We start from the raw sequence: 27,194 nt of genomic DNA on the forward strand, positions 1-27,194 counted from the left end.
GTGTCCGACATTCTTGATTATCTCAATACCCTTTCTCTTCACTTGGAATCTTGCAGTGACAATTTCTACTACTTTCTGACTGGCGTTCGATTTTTAACTGGTGCTTTCAAGTCAATTCTCAATGCTTTAAGCTAAATATATCTTTAGTGATTCCGTTTACGCTCTAGAACGCATCAAATACGCCAAAATTCTCTAAGGGGACACGAAAAATAAGTTGTGAAGTGCCCTCTGGGACAGGTAATTCTAAAGCGAAATAAATAAAATAATGCATCAGCAGGTTTAAACAAGTAAAATTTCAACCTAATTTTAAATATATATGTTCATGTAAAAGCTCGAAGTCCTTTAAGTTTTAGAATTAACCGGTAAAACCTACGATTTACCGAAGTAGCTTGGTAACTACTAAGTTTTACCGCTAAGGTTGAAATGGAATTACATTAAAGCATGCTTAAAACTTTTGCCGGTTAAAACGTAAAATTTACCGAACTTCACTTTTTTATCGTAACATGTATGTACAGGGTGATTCTAAAAAGATGGGGAAAATTTTAGGAAGTGATCGTACACACCCAGACAAACAATTTTTATCAAAGAATGCATGGTCGAAAACAAAACGCAAAGGTGCTGGCGCATTTGGAAAGTTTTTTCATGCAAACGAGAAAACTCCATTCCTATTGCGAGTTACTGCGCTACGTTATTTCGGCCGCTGCAGGGAAAGTTCGCCTATCTTTTCTTCGCCGTTGTACCAGCATAGCCGCTGTTTTGAACACTTATTGTAATCACATGCCATTAAATTTGCTTTTATAACTTAACTTCATCGTTCTTTGTGTGTTTTTGCCTCATTTAAGAACATAAACTTTGACGCCCTCTAGCGGTTTTGGGTTTTGTTTTCGACCATGCATTCTTTGATAAAAATTGTTTGTCTGGGTGTGTACTATCACTTCCTAAAATTTCCTCCATCTTTTTAGAATCACCCTGTATATGTGTGTGTGTATATTTATATTACTGAGAGAGAAAATTGGAATTCGAAATATCTAATTGCACCGTTGTTCTTCCTTAAAGTGGTAGAAAATTCATATTTTGAATAGGGCAAAAAGGGACCCAAAGATATAGGCCTAGGAGCCCGTAGTTTCAAAAGACTAGCGGAAACAATTATCATCATTTTGTAGCCGCATAGAACTTAAGGTCAATTGCAATTTCGACTCCTATCTGACCAAGAGTGCCCAAATTTAAATTGGAGGTTTAAATTACAATTGTTTTTTAAGTGTTGCAGGCAATCTGTCCTTTTCGTGACATAACAAACTAACTGACACAAAACTATAAATTGGAAAAATAAAAAAAAAATTTAAAAAATTACTTTTGTGAAGTAAATTGAACAGGAAGAAACAATTCAATTTTTGTCACGTTTAAAACATACTACGCATCACTTTTCGAATAAAACTCTATCAAGACCAAAGATTTAGTCCCGCAGGTATTTCGAATGTGCGGCCAAAAAAAAAAAAAAAGAATTCTTCCTATTTTGCACTATTTCCAAAAACATTTTTTTTTTTCTTTTATTTCCATGATTTAAAAATATTTGTGAAAAAGTTAGGGCTTCTGGTACTCACCACTTGACAATAAAGATTCCAGATAAACAGTTTTAAATTGGAAAAAAAAGTTCACTTAAAAAACATACAGGATGTGTTTATTATAAACCATTCTAATACGTGGCGATATATTGAAATTACTATTCAAAAGCATTAAAAGAAAAAATTATCAATCATCGTATAAATCCTCCTGTTGTTTGTCATCAATAATCCTTTTCAACGCAACATCTTTTCGATTCTTGGGTCCAACACACGTTCCTTTTAATACATAGGGTCGTGACACTTTAAACATCCATTCTATTCCAGAGTCACATTCTAAGGGATTACCTGAAAGGTGGGGAAAAAACTAATTTTAAAAAAAAAAAAAACGATCTCTGCATATCTGTATCAATTTGTTTTGAAAGATCCTCAAATATTTACATAATTAACACTTCGGTACTTTTTACTTTCGTCACACTAGAGCTGCACGGGCGTTGGGTCCATGTCCTAGGGGTTATGCGTTCGATTCCCTCCGGCCGAAGACTTCTCGTGTAGTAAATGGAGACTGGTGCACGCTAAACCTGTCGGGTCGCAAAATCTTCCGTTTTCCGATAACAAATTATACCTCTGGGGGAAATTCGCTTGGTTTTGCCAAGCAGGCTTGCTGGTATTGGCAAGTGACATTAGAAACAACAACAATGCTGCACAATGGGCTATTGGCGACGGCTTGGGAAACATACCTGAGGATGATCCGGGGGCGACATACATACGTAACATTCCGTTTTACAGGAAGGAAACATTCACACTCCATCCTTCAGCAGATCTAATTTTGACCTGAACCAGAGCATGATATCCATCTCCGATCCTGTAACCCCAAAGGTATTGATTTATTATGGGAATTTTGAGGACTTTGTGACCCCGACAGATTTAGCGAACAAAATTAATACAGGAATAAAAATAGCAAAATATTACCTAAGTTAATTTTGTATTTCTTTTAATCCTATTTTGAAACAGTGACCATATCGACCATAAACCCTCTGGCAACCAAATAAAAATTAGCACTGTCATAAAAGTTATCAAGAGGGCAATTCAAAAGAGGGAAAAACGTATGGCAGCTTATTAAGTAATTAAAGTCAATAAAAGCTATTAAAGAACACGGGTGCAGTTAGAAGTATTGACCATGCCAATATGACTTTGGAGAAATCCAATCAACAGTCTGAAATTAGCTGTGGAGACTACGTGAGGAGGGTTCATTGGGAATGGTGAGTGCTAGAGCTCCAGGCCTTGCAACTTCAATCTATCTATATTTAAATGTAACTATCTCTAGTTACATTATTACCTACACTACGTAACCGGTGGTAGACACTATGAAGAAATCATTGAGTTAAAAAAAAAGCCTCAGAGCATCATATGGTCGTGAAACCGCATTTATACGAAGATAAATCTGAGGGATTTGAAATTCCTAGAATGAGAATATTGTTTCTGTAAGCATTTTCTAGATATTTCAATGATTAAAAAAAGATAAGGTATACTTTGTGCCATAGATAAAGCAAAAAAAAATCTGGAAAAAAAACATAAATGAAAGTAGAGAAATGGACATACTACACTTTCGGTTCTATAAACAAAATCGGCGGATGTGGACTTCTCTAATTCTGCGTTGTTCAGTGATGAAGCAACCTGGGGTGTTCAATACGCACAGCAACGCTTCGCTGTTAATGTGTGGGCGGTTATTTTGGGGGACAATTTAATTGGGCCACCTCGACTGGACGCTCTCAAGTACCTCGTATTTCTTCGAGAGGTACTTCCCGAAATGCTTAATGATGTCTCTGCCCATGTTCGGCGGGGAATGCGATTTCAACAGGACGAAGCACCATTTCATTAAGAAAGGTGTGTACGAGATCATTTGGACCGGGCATATGGAAACAATTGGATTGGGCGTGGTGGTCCCCTTGCTTGGCCTCCCAGATCACCTGATTTATCTCCTCTTGATTTTTTTTTCTCTGGGGTGCTATGAAAAGCATTGCGTACGACACGCCCGTAAATTCTGGAATGAACCTGGTGGCACGAATCTCCATTACTGCTGCCACGATCAGTGACACGTCAGGTATCTTCGAAAATATTCGCCACTCCATGTCGCGTAGGTGTAGTGCCTGCCTCGTGTGTCAGTTTTAGTGTCTTTATGTCTCTTTATTACGTGAGGGTGGCGTTTCTGCGCATACTTTCCTATGTAATTATAGCTCCTAACCAATGTTTTCTATCTTCTCTTCAAGTTTATATATAGCATTCTGGACCACCCAACCAAAAATATAGTATGCCCATTTCTGTACTTTAATTTGTGCTTCATTCACGTTGTTTTTTCTTATTTTAAACCTTATAACGCAGATTTATCTCAAATCTTTAGGTAAATGAGCTTGCGATATTTTACTTTCATTAATCAATAAAGATTGTTAGACCGGGGTTACCTAGGTGGCAGGACGCTGGACTCACGTTCGTGAGAACGGGGAGTTCGAATCTAACCGGCAGGAGACTCCCCGTTTAGTAAATGGTGGCTGGTGCACGTTAAATCTATCGGATCACAAAGTCCTCCATGTTCCCATAACAAATTATACCTCTGGGCTACTAAATTGGAGATTTATCGTTCCCTGGTGATGAATGAATAGATGTCTGAATGAATCCGCCCTATAAACGGGTGTGACGTATGGGTGTGTCAGGAATCCAATTCTTGACCGTAGAAGGCGCCACTTATAAACAAGTACAATCGCACCCCTTGCCTTAATAGCCTATGACAACAACATTAAAGAAGATTTGGCAGATGATGTAAAGTTGAAATACACATTTTGCACAATGCAATTTTCTAATGATTAAAATTTTATTTATGGTTTAATTTGTCGTCAAATGAGTCATGATGCTTGTTATACTAATAACGAATTTGAGATTTGTTAGAAAACGCGAAATAATATTAAGCAAATATGCGAACAAATTTGATCCCCTCCCCGGAATAAAATCCTTGCGAAGGCCCTTTTAGGTTTACTGTTTTAGAACGGAGCAAGTTTGTATGCAGTTGGAAAAAAATATCTTATCGTTCACCAGTTGCAGAAACACACCATCTCATTTTGTTTGAAAATTATGCATAAGTTTGGCCTGATAAAATCAAAACGATTACGTAACACAGTGTTAAGTTACTTACAGCGTAACCTGTAAACGTTAAACGTTCATTATTATCCTTTTGTAGGTTTTATAACTTACTTTCCAAGTAAACACTTCTCAATCGACTCCAAACAGGAGACCATGTTGCTTCTGTAACATATTGTATTTCATTTTCTGCAAGAATAACTTCCTTTAAGGCTGGCATTTTTGAAAAGATGTCGTCAGGCAAAGTAGAAATTTCGTTGTTTCTGCAAAGTTAGAATAACATTCCCTTAAAGAGTTGTTATTAAAAACAAAATAGTGTTATTTAAAAATGTTTAATATTTGATTGATTAAATTAAAGTTTTTTTTTTTTTTACTTAGCCTTCAGAAATGAATTATAAATTATCCATTTCATACATTTTTGGCCTGGTCAGAGATTTAAAATTGCATGTGAGATATAAGTAACAATATTTTAAAAATAAGATTGGCTTTCTTCGATAAAATATTCTTTCTTAATTGAATTAATTTTGAGATTGAAAAAAAATTGTAAGGGGAGGAGTAAAAATAATGTAACAATTTTTTATAATTTACATTATATTTCTCCTTCTATATAAATGAATGACACTTTATATTGGATCGATTTTTTCGTAAATAAACAAACAATTGTCAAGTCATAATTAGTTGAAATAAATCTTATCTTCTACATAGGTTTGTTCATTAACAAATGGGTGCAAAAACCCTAAAGAAAAAGTAGCTAATAAGAAAACACTGCTCCCTTGTTAGTTAAAAACAAAATCCCAATCCTATCGAAATGAAAAGGGAATTAGATACCCCCCACTGTTGTATAATATGCACAACGGAGCCGCGATGACTCAGGGGATAGAGCGTTCGCTTTCCTATGGGGTGAACCGGGGTTCGATCCCGGCAATGGCTAATCGATACGAATTCCGCATCCGGCTTGCACCGGCCACAGTGCTGGCGTGAAATTTCCACAGTGGTAGACGGATCATGGGTTAGAGTCCCCTTGCAGTCAAGCTAATCGTGGGAGGTTCTCGTGGTCTTTCTCTCTACGTAACGCAAATGCGGGTTAGTTACATCAAAACAGTCCTGCAAGAAGACAAATTTCTCCCAATGCTCGATCCAGGAATTCCCTTGTCTTCTGGATTGGGTTCAAAATGACAAGGATACGAAGTTGAACATTAGTAGTCATAAACCCGAAAATTGGGTCGGCTGTTCAACGACCGTTATAAAATAAAATAAAAAATATGCACAACGACGTGATTCGACACAACTATGTGATTAGTTACAATTACCCGATTGAGAATTACTGTGAAGTGTGGTAATTGAAATAACTGTTCTAGTGCAGTGTGGTCGATTTCTGTAAAACATCGATATTTTACTTAAGTTAAATGTGTCTTGGTAGCAGATAAGTTTTTCAACTATTCAGGATTACGAATCTTAAAAATAAAATTACATTTATCGTGCGCATCTATGATTTGAGTTTCCCTCCCAATCCACTGAGCCACCACGGTACATAGGTTTTATAACAATTGTTTAACAGCTCACCCAATTCTGAGTTTAGGACAATTAGTGTTCAACTCCATAACCTTGTATTTTTGAATCCAACCCAGAAGACAAGTAAACTTCTAGATCAAGCAGAGAGACAAACTAGCCTTTGTGGAAGATGGATGGAATTAACTCACATTTACGTTACTGGAGATGAAAACCTCTCACGGTTAACCCGATTGCAAGGGGATTCTAATCAGAATTTGTCTACCACTGAGGATGTTTCCTGGATTTGTTCAAAATATTGCTTCTATCTATGTCACGTGTATTATAAAATCTACTCGTTTAAGATTCGCGCAATGAAACTTTTATTTTCTTCCCATAGTTTTTTTTTTCCCAATGCCAACCTGGATTGACATTCGTCAATTCAAGCGTATTAGGGCAGATTTGTTGGCCATTCTTCCAGGGGCACCATATTAGGTGGGCCAACGTTGCTCCTACAGTAAGGACAGATAGTAGAGAAAGAAAAGTCATGCCCTTTCCGGGATTCAAACCTAGAAACTTTCGGACGCAAGGTCAGTTCCCTGACCCCTACTCAGTCCGGTCGGCTTCTCCCTAATGTAATTGACACATTTTCCATTGAAAAATGTGTTTGATTGTTTATTAAATAAAAAATACTATACACTGATGAAATATTTCCTTTAATGGCAAAAATATGGCCTGAAATTTTATTGATATTTTCAGACAAAACCAGAAAAGTCTTGCAATTTTATTTCTCATATTAAGAGGGAACTTCTCATCTTATTCATTGCATTTGACGCCACTTTTTCCTTTCCTCAATTTTTCTTTTCTCTGGTTTGTCATCATTCCACAATAAAGCCTTCATATTTATTATGTTGATTTAAATAGAACCCATAGAGTGTTTTGAAATTCATCTGACACATCATGAACTGATAATGTCATGGCAATCCAGCTGGAAAATGACATTTCGAAAAAAGAATTAAAATGTTCCCTTGTCAAGTAGATGTTACTTAAATGCAAAATGTGGTTAAATCGTTAGACTTTAACATCAAATGCAGCTTGCTCATAGTCAAAGAAAAACTTATTATTATAGGTAAGTGTCTCACATTTCGATTGCCCAGGATGCTTTCAAAACTCCTAAATAATATGATAGCTAAACCACTCACAGTTGTACTTCACTTCTGAAAAAAGTGTTAAGAACTACATAGTTTAGTTTGTGGAAAATTTTCTAGTCTTATTATTATTTATTTATTTATTTTATTAAGTCGTTTCTTAATTTCAAATTCAAAATGTTTTTTTGCATTTTCATATTTTATTTTATTTGATATAGTAGCTGGTTTATATCATTTTTAATGCGCTGTTCGGCTTTGAAAAAAAATATCTCATGAACACACAACTTATTTATCTTGCAATATATATATATATATATATATATATATATATATATATACTAGCTGACCCGGCAAACGTTGTTTTGCCATATGAATTATTTCTAGAGTATGAATATACATCTTATTTATAGTAAGTGTGTGCGCATGTGGTATATGAGTGGAAGAGGCATGGAGCGCTGTGAACGGTGACAAAATGTGAAAATAACAGCACACCAAATAATAGTTTTTTTAATTTATTGTAACTTTTATTTATAAATTATATATACAACGAATTCTGAAAGTATTAGTCAACAATATTAATCTCTTAGTGCAATGGAGTGTACAATATTTTTTGTCTTTCCATCTTAAGCTAACACAAATAAATTGGATGGTTTGCCCACTCGAGAGCATGCCACGTATGAATTATTGCACGTATGAATGCTTATTATCCACGTATGAATGCTTAGATTTGAGCACACCGTGTGAAAAACATGGTGTGCTCAAATCTAAGACAAAAACAGACATTGTTTGGCCTTGTCATTACAAATGCCAATCTAATGGAAGTGTTTGTCTGAAATCACCTGAAAGGAGTAACAGAGTGCCGCCAAATAATTTGTCATTGTTTTTTATATCTTTCAATGTTCTGTTCAACGCTTAAAGCGAATGTTTGTGTGCCATAGTGCATTCATCCCAGGTGATAATTTTACAGTGTTTCAACACTGTGGCGATAGACGATTGCTTTTTTTATGTTGCACACTGCATCTGGGTTGTTTTGAATATTTAGCGGCAGCTTAAATACTGAATGAGCTGTTCTGCCTCCATCCAATAAAGTTGCCGCAATGCCAGATGATGCAACGGCCAACGTGAGGCCATTATTTGATCGCATTTCAGCGAGAATTAACAAAATAATAAATGTTTTGCCAGTTCCACCTAGTGAACCCAAAAAAAAAATTCACCTTGTTCTGCCAAAACTGCGAGCATAATGCCGTCATAAATGTTCCTTTGTTCCTCATTCATTAGTGGAGCATTGCGAGTAACAATCGCTGCCATTTCTATCGTATTGTATTGAAGTTCACGATTCATGTCAGTAGCATAATGCGGTCATAAATGTTCCTTTGTTCCTCATTCATTAGTGGAGCATTGCGAGTAACAATCGCTGCCATTTCTATCGTATTGTATTGAAGTTCACGATTCATGTCAGTGGTTAATAAATCAGATGCACTTCGATTTGGCGAAGGCATACCGAAATGACTGAGTTGCAAGTTCGCAATAATAATGTAAAGATCCTCAATAGCAATCAGTGCTTCATTGCACATAGCATCACTGAATGCTATCGTTAGATCGTTGCAACGTGTGCGATGTTGATACCGTATGTCATCAGTCATCGAATCTTTGTGATTATCCCATAATGTTCCTGTACGGGCCGGGAAACATGTAGTTAATACTATAGCAAATAGTAGAAGAATTTGCTTTGCAGTACAGTTCAGTGCTGCTTCAGCAAGCATACATTTCCACGGGTTGTCGTCTTCCATCAAGCCGAGTGCAAGGCATGCATCTTTATACTTTGGATGCTGATGTCCATCGACTTTACGTATATCTTGAAATGACAATGAGCCGGTGACATTAGCCAACAACAGTCGAAAATAAAAGCACTCAGTCTGCCTTGGATTGACTGTAAATACTCTCCCCTACGGTGTTTGATTTGAATAAACCGGGACATGCATCAACGTGCGTGCCTTGCTTGCAGGGTGTCCATTTTTTCGTTTGAGCCCATGTGAAATAGTGTGGTACTTCTGAGTAGAGTAATGTCCGTGCAAAGGCACCAAAAGCATTCGCACGATTACACAATTCAAAAAAATTCGATTAGTGTAGTTTTTGGTGGATTTATAGCTCGGTCAATCGCAGTCTCGTTCGTGAAATATACGCTCTGACCGTTTTCAAGATGGACGGCTAAATGACTAACGGTTGGATCATAAATTGGGAATCCAAAGTTACGCCAAACAGCTTCATTGGAGCTGATGTACCGGCCAATTTGGTACAGCGTTATTTCGTCGTTGTTATTCACTGGAAGAGCAGTCACATTGGTATTTTCAACTCGAAATACTGCCATATCACTGCCTTCATTCACACACTTGCAAATGTGTTTGATGCTCTTCTTTTAAGGGCGAGCATAAGTATTAAAGTTTAATGTGACTTGTTGCAACGTGCGTGAATATTACTTTTGATTTATCATGTCACTATGTCTCTTTTGGATCCGAATACGATTAAATAAAGATATATTTAAAATATACGTTAAATTTGTCCAAAAAATGAAAAAAAAATTAGTTATAAACCTATTCTCAGACCTACTGAATATACGTATAAAAGTTCGTCAAAATCAGTCGAGCCGTTTAGGAGGAGTTTAACCACTAAAACTGTGACAAGAGATTTTTATATATATATATATATATATATATATATATATATATATATATATATATATATATATATATATATATATATATATATATATATATATATATATAATTGTGTATTATACGGACAAGGCTTTTACAACATATATCGCATAGACAAAGTCTCACTCATCGTAATGTAAAATAAAATAGTTTTTATCAACAAACAACTTTTCCATTATTTTGTATGAAAAAATACGAAACGAAATGCTGATTTCAACTTAGAAGATTCGAGTTGATATAGTCCCCGTTAATTTTCCAGATATGATGCTCATTTTATATAAACTTTATCCTAAAATGTATGGCTCTCTAAGTGAACTAATCACAAGATACGGTTCCTAGTAGATCAATGAGTGGATGAGTGACCACTTTGATTAGCTTGCAAGGGAACCGAGGGTGCGTGGTATCGGTCTTTGTTACTTTTCTTGTTAAGTACTCGACTTCGCTCTCAGGTCGTCGAGCGTACCGTAGCAGGAGAGCCATCCCCTCTGCAGCGGTTCAAAATTGTGATGGATCATTCTCATGGATGCTCATTGATGTCAACGCTTATACTGCAGCGTTACTGCTACGCAAATAAAGTACTACTACTTAGAATGTGATGCAAGAATTTCTTATAAAATTTTTAAAGAAAGCAGATGAAAAGTCGTCGGTTTCCGTACAACAATTATAATATCAAATAAACCGCCGGTTTTTCATCTGCTTTCTTTAAAAGTTTTATTAGAAATTCCTCCATCACATTTAAAAATAAAATTTTATATAAAATCAACTTTATGACTTAAAATTGACTGAAACTGTGTCAACTCGTTTTTTATGAGTTACCCTCAATATTTTATTTTTTCGGCTTCTCTTTATTATTATTTTTAATTATTTTATTTTACTCTTTTTCTGCTTAGGATTCGTCAATTCTTTAAAAGAAAAAAAAAATGCGTCTTGTTTTTTCCCTCAATATATATAACAATACAAACAGTGTAATATAGTATTCGGAGTGCAAAAGTTCAATGTCTCTAAGTCTATTAGAGTATTTTTTTTAAATTTCGACTATCTCGTTGAGAATTCTAAACTATTAATATAATCTAAACTACTCACGTCAAATCTAAAGATGAGAGATGCACAGCAGGTGATGGAAACATGCTTCGTTTCAAAGTTTTGAATTTGTTGCCAGTCAGCCACAAATTCCTCACATTGCGAAAGGACGCAAAAGCCTTGTCTCCAAGCTTTTCGATGAAATTCGTCATTATGAACAAGTTTCGAACGTTGGAGGGGCCATCTTTGAACCAATCGTTTCCCATCTCTGTTAATTCGTTACCTTCTATTTCTAAGTCGGTAATAGCTTTCAACTGTGACACGTTGAGATACTTCAACTCATTGTCTTCATTAAAGCTAAAGTGTATTGAAAATTCCTGCAAACATAAATTTATGAATCTATTAAGATTGCTAATCCCCTATGCATTCTTTAAAAAAAAAAAAAAAGAAGAAGAATGAAAATGAGTTTCGTTTTTTGATTTATGATTTTTCGAAGCTAATGCTAAGTTTGTGTTAATATATGCTAAAGAAATACGTATTGATCGCACAAAAGCTACTAGAAACTTAATGTATCTACTTTTTTTTTTCAGTTTTGTTAGTTATCGGGGCAGTTTCATTGCCCCATCAACCCCTTCAGTATAGGGACATATACAAGACTGCGTGATTCTTCCTTAACTGATCACGGTATTATACGTGAAACGAGCCCTTCTGACTCTAATGGCCTAAGATTACACAGACGTAAGCTCAATGCATCTCATATACTTCATACTAGTACTTATGAGTACTCTATAGTGCTTATAAACTCAAAGTATGGTTTTTTAGAACTAATGCTAAGTCTGTGTTATTAAGAAATATTCATTGAGCGGACATGATCTACTGGACACTTTATACATTATATGACCTAGAGCCGCGGTTGTTCAGGGGATAGAGGGTTCGCCGCCGACTGAGGTGCACCGCGTTCGGGTAGATACAATTTTTACTCCCTGCTCGCACCGACCACAGTACTGATGCGAAATATCCTCAGTGGTAGATGAATTATGGATTGAAATACCCTTTTCATATGACTAACCATAGGAGGTTTTTCATGATTTTCCTCTCTGTGTAACGCAAATGCAAGTTAGTTTCATAAAAAAAGGCCTCCATAAGTTTGCCATAATGCTTGATCCAGGAGTTCCCTTGTCTTTTAGATTGGGTTCCAAATTACAAGGCTGCAGAGTTGAACATTGAAAGTTGCAAACTCAGAATTGGGTTATCTGTTCAACGCCAGTTATAAAAAAATAAAATAAGTGACCTTTGCCAAAAGTAACAAACGAATCCTTAAGAAAAACGTTTTTGAAATTTCATGAGCAAGTGTAGTGGTCATAAGGAAGCTCTTAGATACTTTTTTTTTACTCCTTATAGGCATTCGGATGCAATATTTTAAAATACAAATAAAAAAGAAATATTTTTCAAGAGAAAAAAAACAAAGAAAGAAACGTTATTTCATCAGATTTTGCTAGCATTTTTTTTTTCCTTCTCGGCTAAACTACACTTAGCCATGCAGTTTTTAACGACTTCTGTTCTCAAGAAGATTCCGTAAAAAATATCAGCAAAAAAATATACATAAAGGGCGGTGATTACAAAAACAACACTGAAGAAGGTATTAAAAAAATGCATAGGAACGAAATTACCTCAATTATATGCTCTAATCCTTCTAAAGCTGATCTGCCTTCATCTCCGAACTTCTTCAGATCACAATTAGTGAAAGATATTTTCGTGACATGAAGTCCTTTGAACAAATCTGATGGTATGTAGTCGAGTCGCGCTCTCAAAAAGTCTATAAACACTCTACGAATACCTTTCACACTTTGCAATGCTCTTCTGAGTTCGTCGACGTCTGTAACCGCCATGCAGTCCACTCGGATAGATTTACCATCACTCACGCATCCACAAGGTTCTAAATCTTCAATAGGTGGACATAAGTTTTCAAGTGCACTCGCCAGGAAGATGCACTTTAGGAGCAGCAAGGATACGGCTAGAAGTACCATTTTGGACTTTTTCTGAATAAAAAGAAACGTACAATAATGAACTCGATACATCGCAGTATAGAACAATCATATAGAACAATAGTTTCGGTAATTACTGTAATCGAAAAAAATATATAAATGGAATGAATTTGGTTGGTTATTAACGCTGTTTTACGAAGCTGCGTTGCCAACGAAAATTAAAAAAAAGCCGTAGTTTAAGAGCCTTATATTTGAAGCAATGCAATGATTTTAAACCATAATCTTGATGTGAAAATTAACTGAGCTACTTAAATATTTTATAAGTTATTAAACTTTTTTAAAAATTGCCAATTTGGCAATATTTTATAACCTAAATGAAAATTATCAAAATCAATGCCTTATTCTCAGTTTTTGCAAATTTTTATGAGCCCAAGTCAAGCAGCGTTCAAGTAAGTTTTGAATTATTAAAAAATTAGACATCAAACGCTTTACATTTTCACAAAACTGTGACTTTTCTCCATATGGATGGTGTTTTCAATAGAAATGTAAACAATAACAATCTCCAGCTCGGGACCTACTCTAGTTCCGGTTAAAAAATTTGCAGCTGCTTACTACATGTTATTCTGATAGGCGATGTTTTCAAACGGATAATTTTGTTTTCAATAAAAGAAATAAACTAGATAATTTCTGAGCTCAAATCTGCCGTATTTCATAAGATATTAATATTATTATGTAATTCTGGGGAGTTTGGAGTGAAAATTTGTTTTAGTTATTTTGTTATTTATTATAAAAAAAGGTGACATGGTTGCTAAATTTTGAATAACTCGCTTTTTTGGCAGTCTTGATTTGGCCTCTTTCCATTTGTTTATTACTGTTTGTTCGTGTTGCAAGCTGTGCACCATCTTACGTTAGTGTTAACACTTTTAGTATTGTAAACAGTATTGTTAGCATTGTAAACATAAGTAATAAGTAATCAAACGCATTGTTTGCAAGAATCTCAAAACACAATGATGCCAAATGGCTTTAAAATACAACTAAAACAGTAACCCGGAAATTTAGGCAGTCCCGAGCTTGCAGCGCTCCCTAGTGTAGAAAACACCATCCATTGACGTTTTGAGCCATTTTCAAAAAACGCAAAGATAGGCTAAACTTGACCTAATAGCCATGAGTAACAGTTACAAACAAACAGCAGTTAGTTAATAGCATATTATTCGCAAAAAAAACATCTTTTCATGTTACGACGGAGCCTTAACAATAACCAGAAAGAAAGAAAAAGTAACCAGCTAAATTCACAGCATTAATGGTGTAAATTTTAAAAATTTCAGTCTACCGTCACGTATATTACTAAGAAGAAAGATGGCTTTTAAACACACATTTTATGAATTTATATTTTCAATAGTAAATATAAATTTAAAATATAGGAGAGGTACATGGTACATAATATCTCTCATATATTTTTATTACTTATCGTTGGCATTTTTATAAAAAAATTGCATTACTTATTTGTTAGCAATCAGTTAATGCGTATATCAGTTTTCATTGATTTTGCTTTCACTTTATCCAAATTCTCTTAAACATTTATTTTTATTTTAAAATTAAGCGATTAAATTTCGTGATTTAAATAACTGAAATTAGTCACTTTGTCTTTTATATCTGACAATTTGATTGTTACTAATAAAACATAAAAGAAAATAACTTCTAAGAGCTTATAGTGTTACATAAATAATCCCAGGAAATTGAAGTGATTTACTTAATTACAAACTGAAATATATACAAATTGGAAATAACAGTCGACGTGTCTCAATTACTCAAAAATTGGCTTTCTTTGTATGCTTATTTTGAAGAGCTTGAAACATGTCGACTGTTATTTCTAATTTGTGCAAATGAAGTTTTCAATCAAGTAGTGAAGCTTAGAGTTTCGTATTTTTAAAACCATTCACGAAAAAATATATTAGAGATTTTATATTATTAAAACCACTCACGAAGAAAAACAACACCACGAATTAGTTAATACACTTAATGAGTTCAACTTTTTAATGGTAATTTAAAGTTATATAAATGAACACACTTCCATATTTAGATTCAAAATATACATTTTTCCAGACATAAAATTGGATATAACTCGGCAAATATACCAAATTTTACTTACCCGAAGGAGCTTTCGTGGAAATCACTGCGATTTTGATAAATTATTCATGCATCCGCAGAAATAGATAAATTTTTTACATGTGGTGCTTTTCCCAGTATTATCTAACACAATCTCAGCTTCCTCATTTTCGTTTACTAATAATAATATATCTAAGAATATATTCTATTAGGGTCTAGTAGTATTTTTAGATACTCTTTCAGAATATGGAAGTAGATACAGTATTTATTATTAGTAATATTATATTTATTATTAGTAATATTATATATATTATTGTAATCTATACATAATAATAAACGCGGCTGTGTGTGTGTCTGTAATCACAATATATCGCCCCAGAAGCCTCACCCAGGCACGAAACTCGGCACATAATTGTGTTTTGACATAATGAGGAAGTACATTTTTTTTCTTTTTCAAAAATTTGGATTAGTTTTTTAGTTATCAGTCATTTTGTAAGAAAATCTATGCTTTTTCTTCTTCAAAGAGCCATATTCAGAAAACTATTGTTGTTGTTGTTGCTAATTCCCATCTGGTCTGACGGGGTCAGACCAGATCAATGAATCCGTTGATATTCAGAAAATCCGAAACCAGAATGGGAGAGGAATGAATGTCATTCCAGTCCAGCCCTAAACAGTTCAAGATGTGCTCAGGTGATGCCTGGTTTTGTTGGCATTTAGGGCAAAGAGGAAAGACTTTTTGATTTGCAGAAAATGTGAGACATTTCAGGTGTCCACTGGCCAGTCGGGAGAAGCAGGTGTTGGTTCGCCTGTCACCAGGGAGAGATAAAGAGAGTCCTGGTCTTTTTACTTTATACCAGTAGTGAATAGGTGGAAGCAGCCACTTTTGTTTGTTCTGGGCCTTTTGCCTTGCAAACAGTTCAAGGTATGTAAGCTCTGAGGTGGAGGGGACTGGATGGTCTAGTCCCTTCTTTGCAAGAGTGTCAGCCAACTCGTTGCCGTGGATATCGACGTGGGACGGGATCCATTGAAAGTGGACCTCATGCTGTTGGGAAATGAGCTTTACTTTTTGTAAGATCGAAAAACTGGTTTTATCTCCAATGAGGGCCCAATTTTTGAGGTGTTGAATTGAACTACGGCTGTCAGATAGTATCCAAGTATTTCCAAGGTGCCCTTCACTCAAGATTTTCTCTAGTCCCCTGTCGATTGCAATTAGTTCGCTTCGAAAGACGGAGCAGAAATCGGGGTTTCGTTGATGAAGAGTGTAGTTCTCTCGAGGTGTTTCAATAAATACCCCACTGCCAGTCTGTCTATCTATTTTACTGCCATCAGAGAATATTTTGATGTCGTTTGGAGGGATTTTATTGATGATTTCCAGGGACAATTGTCTGAGGAAGTCAGGCACACAGTCTTTCTTGTCAAGCATGGTAGGGAGGCTTTCATGGAAACTAACATTGGAAAGATCCAAGCAAGTACTAAGATTGCTATGAAGATAAAGAGGTTCAATATTTTCAGCGATTAACAGTTGTGATTTAACATGACTAAAAGGACTGTTTTTCTTTAGCCTTTGATTGCAGGTCCAATTATTTAGGTAAATAGCAGTTAAATTGCCTTGGTCTAAACTGGAAAGTTTATTGTAATATTTCACTAAATTAGCTTGCCTTCTGAAGTTAAGAGGTTGCAGATCTGCTTCGTAAAGAACGATCTCTGAAGGGCAGCTACGTTTCAGTCCAGTGATGATGCGAGCGGCGCTCAGTTGAACCTTTTCCAATTTGTTTAAGTTAGATTGAGAAGCACAGCAGTAGACAGGATAGCCATATTCAAGAATTGGTCTAACAAGAGCCTGGTAGGAAGTCCTAAGAGTAGTTGCATCTGCTCCCCAATCCCTACCAGCGATACACTCAATAATATTTAGGCGCTTCCTAGCCTTCGAGACAATATAATCAATATGTTTGTTACTTGTAAATTCGGGATCGAGAATGTATCCCAGGTATTTTGGGTGTTTCTCGTAGGAGAGCTTCTGGTGTTTGAGAAACAATGATGGTTCATATTTATAAAGTCGTTTATTAGTAGTGAAGAAGGTGGTTATATGGAAGGTTGAAGAAGGAAGAAAACTATTAAAAAATGCATATACTTTTCTCCACTCTTATAAACGTATGCTAATGCGAACCTTACAATTGAAATATTAATTTTCGACAACTTAAACCAATAATATACGAAGGAATTAATAATTTAATTGTAAGGTTCGCATTAGTTTAAGTGGATAAAAGTTTAACTTTTGTATTAAAAATGTGGCAACATATTCGATACGTAAATAGAACGCTTCGCTTTGATTTATTTGTCGCTGTGCATAATTGTTATAATAAGTTTTTTTTCTTCTTTCCACGTTCTATTTTTTTTTCTTAAGCGAAGACGATAATTTTTGTAGCGATATAGAAATTGATACCATAAAAATTATATAGAAATAGAAATTGATACCATAAAAATTATATAGAAATAGAAATTGATACCATAGAAATAGAAATTGATACCATAAAAAATTAATTCGTTTTCGTGTTCTTTTCATGTATTTAGCATTTTAGTTTTTTTCTTCTTAAGCGTTGTAGCTATATAAAATAGGAATTTAATTATTTTTGAAGGAACGATCACACTTACCTTGGATCTCTTTGGTTTTTCTATTCTTTATTTTAACAGTTTTTATTAAATGTAATTAGTTATTTTCAGAAAAGTTTCAGTTTGCAGGTAAGCACTTAGATTTTAATATTGAAGTTTCATGATTTGCTTTCATAGTAATTGTTGTTCTAAAGTATTCGTTGACTTCTTAAAAACCCGATTACTGACATGGCAGAACCGCCTTCCAAAAAACTTTGTATTTTGTCAAAGAAAAAGATATTAAGAGATTCTCAAAGAAGAAGGGCCCATGAAACGTCTGTGGAACGTGAAAGACGGATGGAACATGACCGAATTTTGACAAGCAATTCTAGAGCCCAAGAAGTATCAGAGAAACGTCAAAGGAGATTAGAAGAGAATCGTGTCTCAACTAGCAGTGCTAGGGCCCGAGAAACACCTGAGGAACGTCGAAGAAAATTGGAAGAGGATCGTGTCTCAACTAGCAATGCTAGGGCCCGAGAAACACCTGAGGAACGTCAAAGAAGATTGGAAGAGGATCGTGTCTCTACTAGCAGTGCTAGGGCCCAAGGATATGAAGACAAAATTGCAGGACAAGACCACTTTAATTGTCCACTAATCTTCAGATTTCCTGCTATGTTTTAAAAAACTTTATTTGTGAAAACCTTTAGAGTGGCGGACAGCTGGCCGCCTTAAGGCCTGGTTTCTTAGGACAGGACGCCGTCAGCTGGAAATCAGCGCTAACCTCTGATTGGTCCATTTGTGAGTTTGATAGTCTACGTCATCGAACGCTCATCTTGAACTGCAATTGCCGTCCAACTCAACTGCAGTTGGATTACAACGTGACGTTAACCACAGAAGCAATGGCGGACAACATCCAACAGCACATTGAAATCAGCCAAGATTTTGATTTTGACATTATGCATAGCTTCTTCATTAAACATAGCACTCTTCATTTAACTCAGCTATAATGTGTTTTTTCTTGGACAAAGTCATTATTTGTTCTCTAAAATACTGGTCGGCAATAACAAAATCAATACAAATTCAAAATAAATATTTGTTTGCGTTATTAACGCATGCGCAATGAGAGATAATGTCTGCGTTGAACCGACTGCTCGCGCTGAGCTAACAAAAAAGTATTTTTTAGGCGTCACCTCTACGTCAACTTTCCGCTGACTCCCAGATAAGACGCTAGTTCTAAGAAAACAGGCCTTGAGCTAACAAACCAGTATTTTGTTGGCGTCAGCGGGACGTTGACGTCCCGCTGACGCTCAGATAAGGCGCTTGTCCTAAGAAACCAGACCTTTAGGCGGCTAGTATTATAATATATATATTCTCATATATATATTATTATATAAATAATATATATATGAGAATATGTATAGCAGAAAATATTGATCTTTGGAGCATTTTGCATTATTAATACTAGCTGAATACTCGTTCTTCGTACGAAGTGGAAAAAAAGTACAGTAATCAATAACTCAGTACTAAACAACACTGTAATATCATGCACTAAATTTAAAGACATATACAAACACAATTAATAAAGCTAAAATAATTTCAGTTTTTTATTTATTTATTATTATTTGTTACCTTCCCGGTGATTTTACGTTATTAGATTTTTTTTAAAAATTCGATTTTAGTGCTTCATCTCTCCATTCCATTAAAATAATGATTAACTGTATGCAGTAAAGGAATACTAAAAGATAGATAGATAGATTTTCAAAGAAGTTTTATCTATTTAGAATTAAAAATATTAGTGTTTTCTTTTAGTATAGTAACTGTATGCAGCAGGGCTAAAGAGAATAGAAGGGCTGGTTCACTCCTTTGAAGAAACTCTTGCCGCGCCAATTCTCCGATTTTCTCTAGTGACATCACTTTGGCGCAAAGCTCGCACTTTTACTTCAAGAACAGAGCGTTTGGCCTTACTAGCTCTAACTAATATTGGAGCATTTCTTTTTGTGACATATTCTAAGACATTTGTTATTTTCAATAATGACTTTCCTCAGTTTTTGCAGTGAATTTACAAACATTTAAAACTATTAACGAAATGCCAGTTTGTGCGATTGCAACTTGCAAAAATTCTGATAGAAAAACAAAAGGAAAAATATAATTTTCCGCGTGTTCCCTAAAGTAAATGAACAACTATGTAAAGAATAGATTCCGAAATGACACAGTTAATATAAAACAGCAATACGTTTTTTCTATCGTTAAGAACTTTTATAAAAATTCATTATCTAAATAGAAACCGCTTCGTTACTTCAAAAAGAAAGGCAGGTGAAAAAAATTAAAAAATGGATAAAGTCAAAGCAAATTAAAACGTAAATAAAAAGTATAAATAAAATATATAGTGTATAGTTGAAATTCTCCTAATTTCATTACATATTTTTTAATGTAGTTATTCTAAATATTTATGATTTTTTTAAAAATTATATTCTCTTAAACTTAAATTATATCATCTTAAATTTAAATATCTATAAACAATTGTAAAATTTCTAATGTCATTATGAACCTAAATTATTATTTTGTTTCAGTAATTAGCGTTTAAGGTTGATGTTTCCTAATGATTAAGTATGAACAAATTGCTATTAACGGCCCTGGTATGCAGTGTCATTTGGTATACTGCTCCTGTTCGAGGCCAACTCCTTATAGTTAGAATTTCCCATATTGAAGCTATTTTTGTACTAAATATATATATATATTATTTCAAAAAAATATTTTATAAAATTATTTTATGAAACTGATTTTATAAACTATTTTATTTGAATATTGTTAATACTATCTTTTCAAATAAAATAGATTTAATGAAACAATTTTTGTACATGTCTACTGAGTGAAAATGACCTACTTTAAAACAATCTATTTTAAAATATTTATTTAATCTGTGTTGAAATGAAGACAACAGGATGTGCCATTTGTCGTCAAGAGCAAAATACTAAAATGATAAGAGTTTTATTTAGATTTTAATTAGTGAGCTTTTGATATACTTGCTGTTATTGCTCTTTATTTTCGACTTTGTTTTAAGGTCAATGCGAAACAAGAAATAAAAGAAAAAAATGTTCATGCCTTTATTTCATGTACATTTTATGAAGTTCAATTCTCACTAAAAAATCCATTAAAATTTCTTTTTTTTTAATATGAAGCAACATTTTTACATTGTTAAAGAAACTGATTTGATGAGTAAGAAACTCCGAATTTCCATGTATTGTGCTGTTTTCCAGTAGAACTTTTCAAAACTTCTATCTAAAGTAATTAATTGGAAACAATACAGAGGAACAATTAATTTAAAAGCAAAAATCACCGACGGAAAAAAGTTGGTTTTTTGCTTATACAACTTGATAAAAGACATTTTGTTCGTTAAATCTACTTTTTATTCCATTCTGTTCTTTTGTGTCAAGGATCAAATTAGGAAAATTACAATAATTGTAATAATAATTGCTTATTTTAAATACGAAGCGAGACAAATATAGTTTTATAAGATAGAGAAGTTACTGGAACAAAGGCAATCAGAACATTATCAAAATTTTGCCGTTACTTTACTTCTGGTGTAATGATCACATTTTATGATGTATATATTCTTCATCTAATTATAGCTCGAAGGTAAGTTCGCATCGCAGCACTCTTTTAACTAATTTAACAGCATCCGGAAAAATGGATTAGGGCATATAACACTTGCATCCAGATTTTATATTCACTTTATTTTAAGGCACCTTTTTGAAATTCTAATGCTCAATTTTTCTATTTACATTATTTAAAATTATAATTTTATTTACCCGAGGTTTTCTATACCTACCACCCTTTCTGTATATGTATTTAAAATCCTTGTCGGAAACGAAATAGAAAAGGATACACATTAATGGTTGAAAACTAATTATTAAGTGCGGGAAAAAAAAAAACACTTTTGAAACACAAGTAAAAATGACGGACATTGAAACCAGTTAGTTTGACAGATGAAATTTTGAGGCGTTTATAACAATCGCCCTTTTAACTCCTTTTTCCAATTAATGCATGAGACACTTCCTGGTCCTTTACTCTCATGTTTCGGCGATCAGAGTTGGTCCCCTAGAGCATGTGATTTAACATTATTGGATTTTTATCGATGGAATTGTAATGTTAGGTCAAAGATGCGAGCCACGAAGCCCACATCCACCTGTGCATTGATAGAGGAGATTCAAAGCTGCTTCTACAAAATTTAGCCACATTTGTGCAAAGTTTCTACAAAAGAGTGTGCCAGCGAAGCCGTGGAGAGATAATTTGCTCGATAGGCTATTCGCCTCTCCTCTTCATCAACTCTTTTCTTACTCCTTTAATTAGATCCGTGATCAACTCGCCCTCTAGCGATGAGCCAATCACTATTCATATGTATTCACTACCTTTGTGATTCCCTAATGCACAAGATTTTGATGCTCTAACTCTAAGAAAAAAAACCTTATTTCATGAAATTTCGTGAAAAGGGTCCGTCTTAAATATTCATGCCTCAATAATTGTTGGTATGAAAGTAGTAGAGCACAAATGTTGTTATCCCTTGGCACAAAAGTATTGCCATCATGTATTTTCTAAAAGGTTTTCTTAAAATTCCAAATGATCTTCAGTTCTGATCCCCTTTCCCCCCACCCTATTTGAAAAAAAAAGCTATTCATAATTCCCTCGGCCTGTAAACGCCATTTTTCTTTACTACAACTGGCTTCAGTGGTACATGTTACTGCCATCTACCGGCAACTGCTTAAATGAAAACTTGAATACTTTCGGAATAACTTCATATGTTCTTTTTCGCCATATTCGTCTTCATTTTTTTACTATAGCGCTATATATATATATATATATATATATATATATATATATATATATATATATATATATATATATATATATATATATATATATATATATATATATATATATATATATATCTTTTTATATTTAAAAATTGTAATTGAAAAATCCCAAATGAACTGAAACATCAAATCAGTGCTTAGAAATTTAAAAACAATGTTTGAGGTAGACAGAAAGATAAGTACACATGTTTTACATAAAATATTCAGAACTAATCAGTTATCTGTAGCATCGCTGTGATTTTCACCACCTGCAATTTCGTTTTTAATCAATCGTTTGTCACAATTTTATACACGTCTTTCTCAGTTACGATTATAGGAACGGTAAGTCCAAACTGTTCTTTTTATATTTAAATTTTTTTTAATATAAGTTCAGTTTTAAAATAGAGTGTTGCTCGCTATTATTTTGCACGAGGAAAAACTATGAATATACTGGATATGCAAATTATTTTCATCTTAATACGTATTTCAATAATTTAATGACTAGCAAGGGTAACTTCTTTCTGCAACTTTAACTTATACAGATTTTAAAACTAATAGCAATTTTTTTGCTTTGCATGTATACATAAAGAAGCAAATAAATAATAAAACAAACGGGAATTTTGAAGTAAGGAGAACAAATTCAAGAACTTTAGGAGAAAATATTGGAAATTTTTGAGGAAAAAAAAAAGTTTTCTTCGAGGAACTTTCAATTAATTATTTAGAAGTTGCCAGCCAGTTTTTTGTTTATTAATATTCATGATACTTTACATGCATCGGGGGAAATTACTTAGACTCTATCGCAATTTTATTTTCGTTGAAAAAAATTTGCTCAATGTTAGAAATTGTCATAATTTATGAATAACTTGTATTCATTATTTTAAATTTATTTGTTTAAAAAAATGTCGGATGATTAAAAATTTATTTCTATCTCTTTCTTGTCTGGTTATAATCCTTGCAATTCTGAACGTTCGTTACCATAATCCTTCACTCAAATCAATTTTTTTAATTGAATTATATTTCTTAACAAATTTTTTTTATTTGTTTTGAATGAATATTATGTTTAGCAGTTTTATTCCTTTATGGCAATTTTATAAATTCAAAATAAAATAATGACAAAAGTAGGCGAAAATACTAAATGTCTGTCTCAATGAATGTCTCGATTGCTTAGCTCCAATTTTAAATTTGGCACGATAGTCTAGTGTGAGCCAATCCATTCTGTTGCCTTGTTCTGATTTTGACCAGGATTGCCAGTTTTATGTTCTGTATTGCCATCATTCGCTGTAAAATCTGACTCCTCAAAATCAAGCTTTCGCTTTTTTGGCCTTCTTTTTTCTTCTTCCTCTCTCTCTCTCTCTCTCTCTCTCTCTCTCTCTCTCTCTCTCTCTCTCTCTCTCTCTCTCTCTCTCTCTCTCTCTCTCTCTCTCTCTCTCTCTCTCTCTCTCTCTCTTTTTTTTTTCCCCATTTAAGAGATAATTACCATAAATACAGGATGTTCCGTAATTACTCTCTCCATTATATATTTTTAGAATCTTTATGCAAATTGTAGTTTTAAAGAAAAAGTATACTTTATAGTGATCATAAACTGACATTTAAGCGAAAAAAAGGCTGTCAAGGAATCACTATTGAAGATGGCGATTTTAGCAACATCAAAGCCTGCTTGAGGAAAAAGAGAGTAATGGAAAAGCGATTCTTAGAAGTAATAAACTTTATGTTGCAATCAAATAGGTTTTAATGCATTTAATCCCGTTTTCCTCAATAGTGATTTGTCATATGTTTTTTTTTTTTTTTTGTTGTTGTTAGGGATTGAAAACAATTTACAATTGCAGATGTGTTCACTTTATTGACTTCATTTTTTAAAAAGATGCCAAAAGGCATTGAGGGCGATTATTATGGAACACCCTTTCGTGTGATCAACGAAAATGTCTATCAGCCCTCACAGAAAAGTAAAGTATTTTTGAGGTTGAGCGATGTGAAAAAATACACCTGAGGTAGAAAATGAGGTCATGTTTCACATTAAAAATAATCTCATTAATAAACCTCAGTTTCAACCTGATTTACTCTTCATAAAATCCTCCTCATAAAACTCGGCAATACTTTTAGTTGAGATTGGGTGAAAATATTCACAACTCAAATATACTTATTAGCTTGAAGTGCAGAAAAAATAGCCTGTACGCCTACTTCAAAATAAACCTACCTAAGCCGGTTGCTTTAAAGGTTTCCAACAACCTCAAAACAGCCTCAATTGTAATTAAAACATCTTCATACACTTTGATTGTACACCTTGAGAGGCTGATCTTTTAATGTTATTTTTAAAAACAACTTCAAACAAACCTCAAATCAACCTTGACAGCTCAAAACAACCTCAAGTAATCCTCAAAAACACCTTAAATTTTAGTAAGGGAGTGTTGAAATTTTAAAATAATTTATGTCAGATAATTAATGTCAAAAAACTGAAGCTATTATTTCTTTTACTCGTCAAGCTCAGCCTGATCATGCAGTTATTAGTCTCTCTTCTTTTCCCATTGCTGTTTTTGACAGCTTCTGTAAAAGCCTCCTGTCCATCTGCAGAGTCGGTGTCTCCTTGTGAATGTGAACAGCAGGAGGATGAAGATGCTATAGACTTAATTTGCTATGGAGAAAGTATCACCTTGGATCAGCTGAAATCTTCTCTGAAAGCTCTGGACAGAAATGATCCTGTCGTGCTATTCCTGGACGAAATGAACCTGGGATCACTACCTTCGAATTTCTTCGAAGGATTCAACATCAGGAAGCTCGAGATTTCTCATTGTTCGTTGGACAGTTTGTCCAGCGATGGTGGCAAACCTCTTACAGGGCTCGAAGACACTTTGGTGGTAAGTGGGTTTTTAGAAACACATATTTGGATAGTGAGCCCTCCTAAAGAAAATATCTCCCAAAATAGTTGTTCTAATTATAAATATTTCACGCACTGAGTATTAATCTTAATGGTTCGAAAGATTGGTTTTAAAATGTGCTAGTTAATTAATGCTTACGTAAGCTCTTAAAAGAGTTTTTGGAAACATGTATATTGAACAGTGAACACTAAAAAAAGATATTTCCTGGAACAACTTTTATTCTAATGCTTTATTTCGCGTACTAAATGCCAATCATAATGGTTTTATTGATATTTATAGTAGTTAATAAATGCCGTGGTAAAAAAAATAATTCTTTGAGTAAACGTGCTTGTTTAACGATGGATTTGGATTCACGGCCTTCTCATTATACGGAGTAAACGAGCCGTGACCTCAAAAATATGATCCCCATAGTTTAGTCAGATGAGTGAGCTGTTGGAAATATGATCACAATAGTTCAGTCAGAGGAGTGAGCTGTCGAAAATATGATCCCAATAGTTTAGTCAGATGAGTGAGCTGTCGAAAATATGATTCCGTAAGTTTAGTCAGATGAGTGAGCTATCGAAAATATTATCCTGATACTCTAGTCAGATGAGTGAGCTGTCGAAAATATGATCCCAATAGTTTAGTCAGATGATGAGTGAGCTGTCGAAAATATGATCCCAATAGTTCAGTCAGATGAGTGAGCTGTCGAAAATATGATCCCGATAGTTCAGTCAGATGAGTGAGCTGTCGAAAATATGATCCCGATAGTTTAGTCAGATGAGTGAGCAGTCGAAAATATGATCCCGATAGTTTAATCAGATGAGTGAGCGGTCGAAAATGCGATCCCAATAGATTAGTCAGGTGAGTGAGTGGTCGAAAATACCATCTCAATAGTTTAGTCCGATGAGTGAGCTGTCGAAAATGTGATCTCAAATGTTTAGTCAGATGAGTGAGAGGTCAAGTTTGGCCCCTTAACCCTTCAAAGCAGAATTTTTATTACGCATATTTTTCCTACTTTTTTCAATACATTGTATTAATTTTGGTCCAAATAAGTGAAAAATATTATATCTAGCATTTTAATAATTTATGGTTATGAAATATATCATAAAAATATAACTATATATATAGCATGTATAGCTAGAATGAAATATAGTATATATATCTAGAATCTTTTTTTGCGTTAAAAGTTTCCAAACAACAATTTACTGCACCTATTTGCACTTATTTAGATCTATAGATCTAATGATAAGAGTAACAGTTATTAATCATTGAAATTTCTTAAATTTGCGAAATTAGTTATTGATAAATTTTTGAATAAGAAAGGGGAAAAATTTTCAAGCTACTTTTTTAGAATTTTAAATTTTAGTGCAAATATATTTCCGATAATCTAACAGATTTTTTTAATAACTATGAGACTGTTTCTTGTAATTAAAAAAATTAAAAATATTTTTGCTTGTAATTAGAGCGTCGGAAAAAAATTATATAACAGAGACACCGGTATCCCATCTGCGTCAAAGGGTTAATATCAATTTCCTTTATTTCGTTTTTCGTTGTGTCTCGAGAACTTTTTAAATTAAAAACTTTTAGCGTACAATTATGTAAGTTAATTATCCAAATTTATTTTTCTATGAAACAATTATTTATAGTTATTAATTATTTTTTATTATTAAATTAAGTAATAACCTGCAAATTAAATGCGGAGCAATCTCCCTGAATAAATTTCCTGTACTAAAATGTTACCTTTGTGG

At 33.9% G+C, this 27,194-nt stretch overlaps 3 protein-coding genes across 10 annotated transcripts in view; 1 reads left to right on the forward strand and 2 right to left on the reverse strand.

Annotated features, from left to right (window-relative positions):
* LOC122273931 (leucine-rich repeat transmembrane protein FLRT2-like) overlaps positions 1 to 27,194 on the forward strand; it is a 50,173-nt gene that overhangs the window by 18,636 nt on the left and 4,343 nt on the right. For 2 of the 7 annotated variants that reach the window (XM_087154088.1, XM_087154089.1), the window contains exon 5: positions 25,072 to 25,443. In XM_087154088.1, coding sequence (XP_087010214.1) covers positions 25,072 to 25,443 — 372 coding nt within the window. Of the gene's footprint in view, positions 1 to 7,171; positions 7,309 to 22,799; positions 22,934 to 22,987; positions 23,102 to 25,071; positions 25,444 to 27,194 lie in introns of those variants that run through there. The other 5 variants (XM_087154093.1, XM_087154090.1, XM_087154094.1 and 2 more) reach the window with 5 other exon arrangements.
* Positions 1,662 to 15,330, reverse strand: LOC107455012 (keratocan). Of its 2 annotated transcripts, none has more exons than XM_043042118.3 (5): positions 15,196 to 15,330; positions 12,732 to 13,100; positions 11,125 to 11,438; positions 4,806 to 4,954; positions 1,662 to 1,907 (listed from the first exon to the last, which is right to left on the reverse strand). In XM_043042118.3, exons 2-5 carry the CDS (start codon positions 13,086 to 13,088, stop codon positions 1,750 to 1,752), a joined length of 978 nt encoding a protein of 325 aa, XP_042898052.2. In that variant the 5' UTR covers positions 13,089 to 13,100; positions 15,196 to 15,330; the 3' UTR covers positions 1,662 to 1,749. The 2 variants fall into 2 exon arrangements, with proteins under 2 accessions (XP_042898052.2, XP_015927892.3); XM_016072406.4 differs by having other exon boundaries at positions 15,029 to 15,203.
* LOC122269875 (uncharacterized) lies at positions 15,702 to 24,104 on the reverse strand. Its single transcript, XM_087153691.1, has 2 exons — positions 24,069 to 24,104; positions 15,702 to 17,169 (listed from the first exon to the last, which is right to left on the reverse strand). The coding sequence occupies exons 1-2, from the start codon at positions 24,102 to 24,104 to the stop codon at positions 15,736 to 15,738; spliced, it is 1,470 nt and encodes a 489-aa protein (XP_087009817.1). The 3' UTR covers positions 15,702 to 15,735.

Source organism: Parasteatoda tepidariorum, chromosome 10 (genome assembly GCF_982258835.1).
Source record: "Parasteatoda tepidariorum strain Cologne lab strain chromosome 10, Ptep-v5.0, whole genome shotgun sequence".
NCBI classification, from domain to species: domain Eukaryota; kingdom Metazoa; phylum Arthropoda; class Arachnida; order Araneae; family Theridiidae; genus Parasteatoda; species Parasteatoda tepidariorum.

Excerpts from the sequence above, each read along its gene's own strand:
- LOC107455012 (XM_043042118.3), bottom strand. The coding sequence starts at position 13,088 with ATGGTACTTCTAGCCGTATCCTTGCTGCTCCTAAAGTGCATCTTCCTG. Across the intron at positions 4,955-11,124 it reads CTCTCATCTTTAGATTTGAC|AAACAACGAAATTTCTACTT; the intron begins GTGAGTAGTTTA and ends CTAACTTTGCAG. Across the intron at positions 1,908-4,805 it reads GAGAAGTGTTTACTTGGAAA|GTAATCCCTTAGAATGTGAC; the intron begins GTAAGTTATAAA and ends CCCACCTTTCAG.
- LOC122269875 (XM_087153691.1), bottom strand. The coding sequence starts at position 24,104 with ATGGAGAGAGTAATTACGGAACATCCTGTATTTATG. Across the intron at positions 17,170-24,068 it reads CGGAACATCCTGTATTTATG|AAGCTCTCCTACGAGAAACA; the intron begins GTAATTATCTCT and ends CTCAAACACCAG.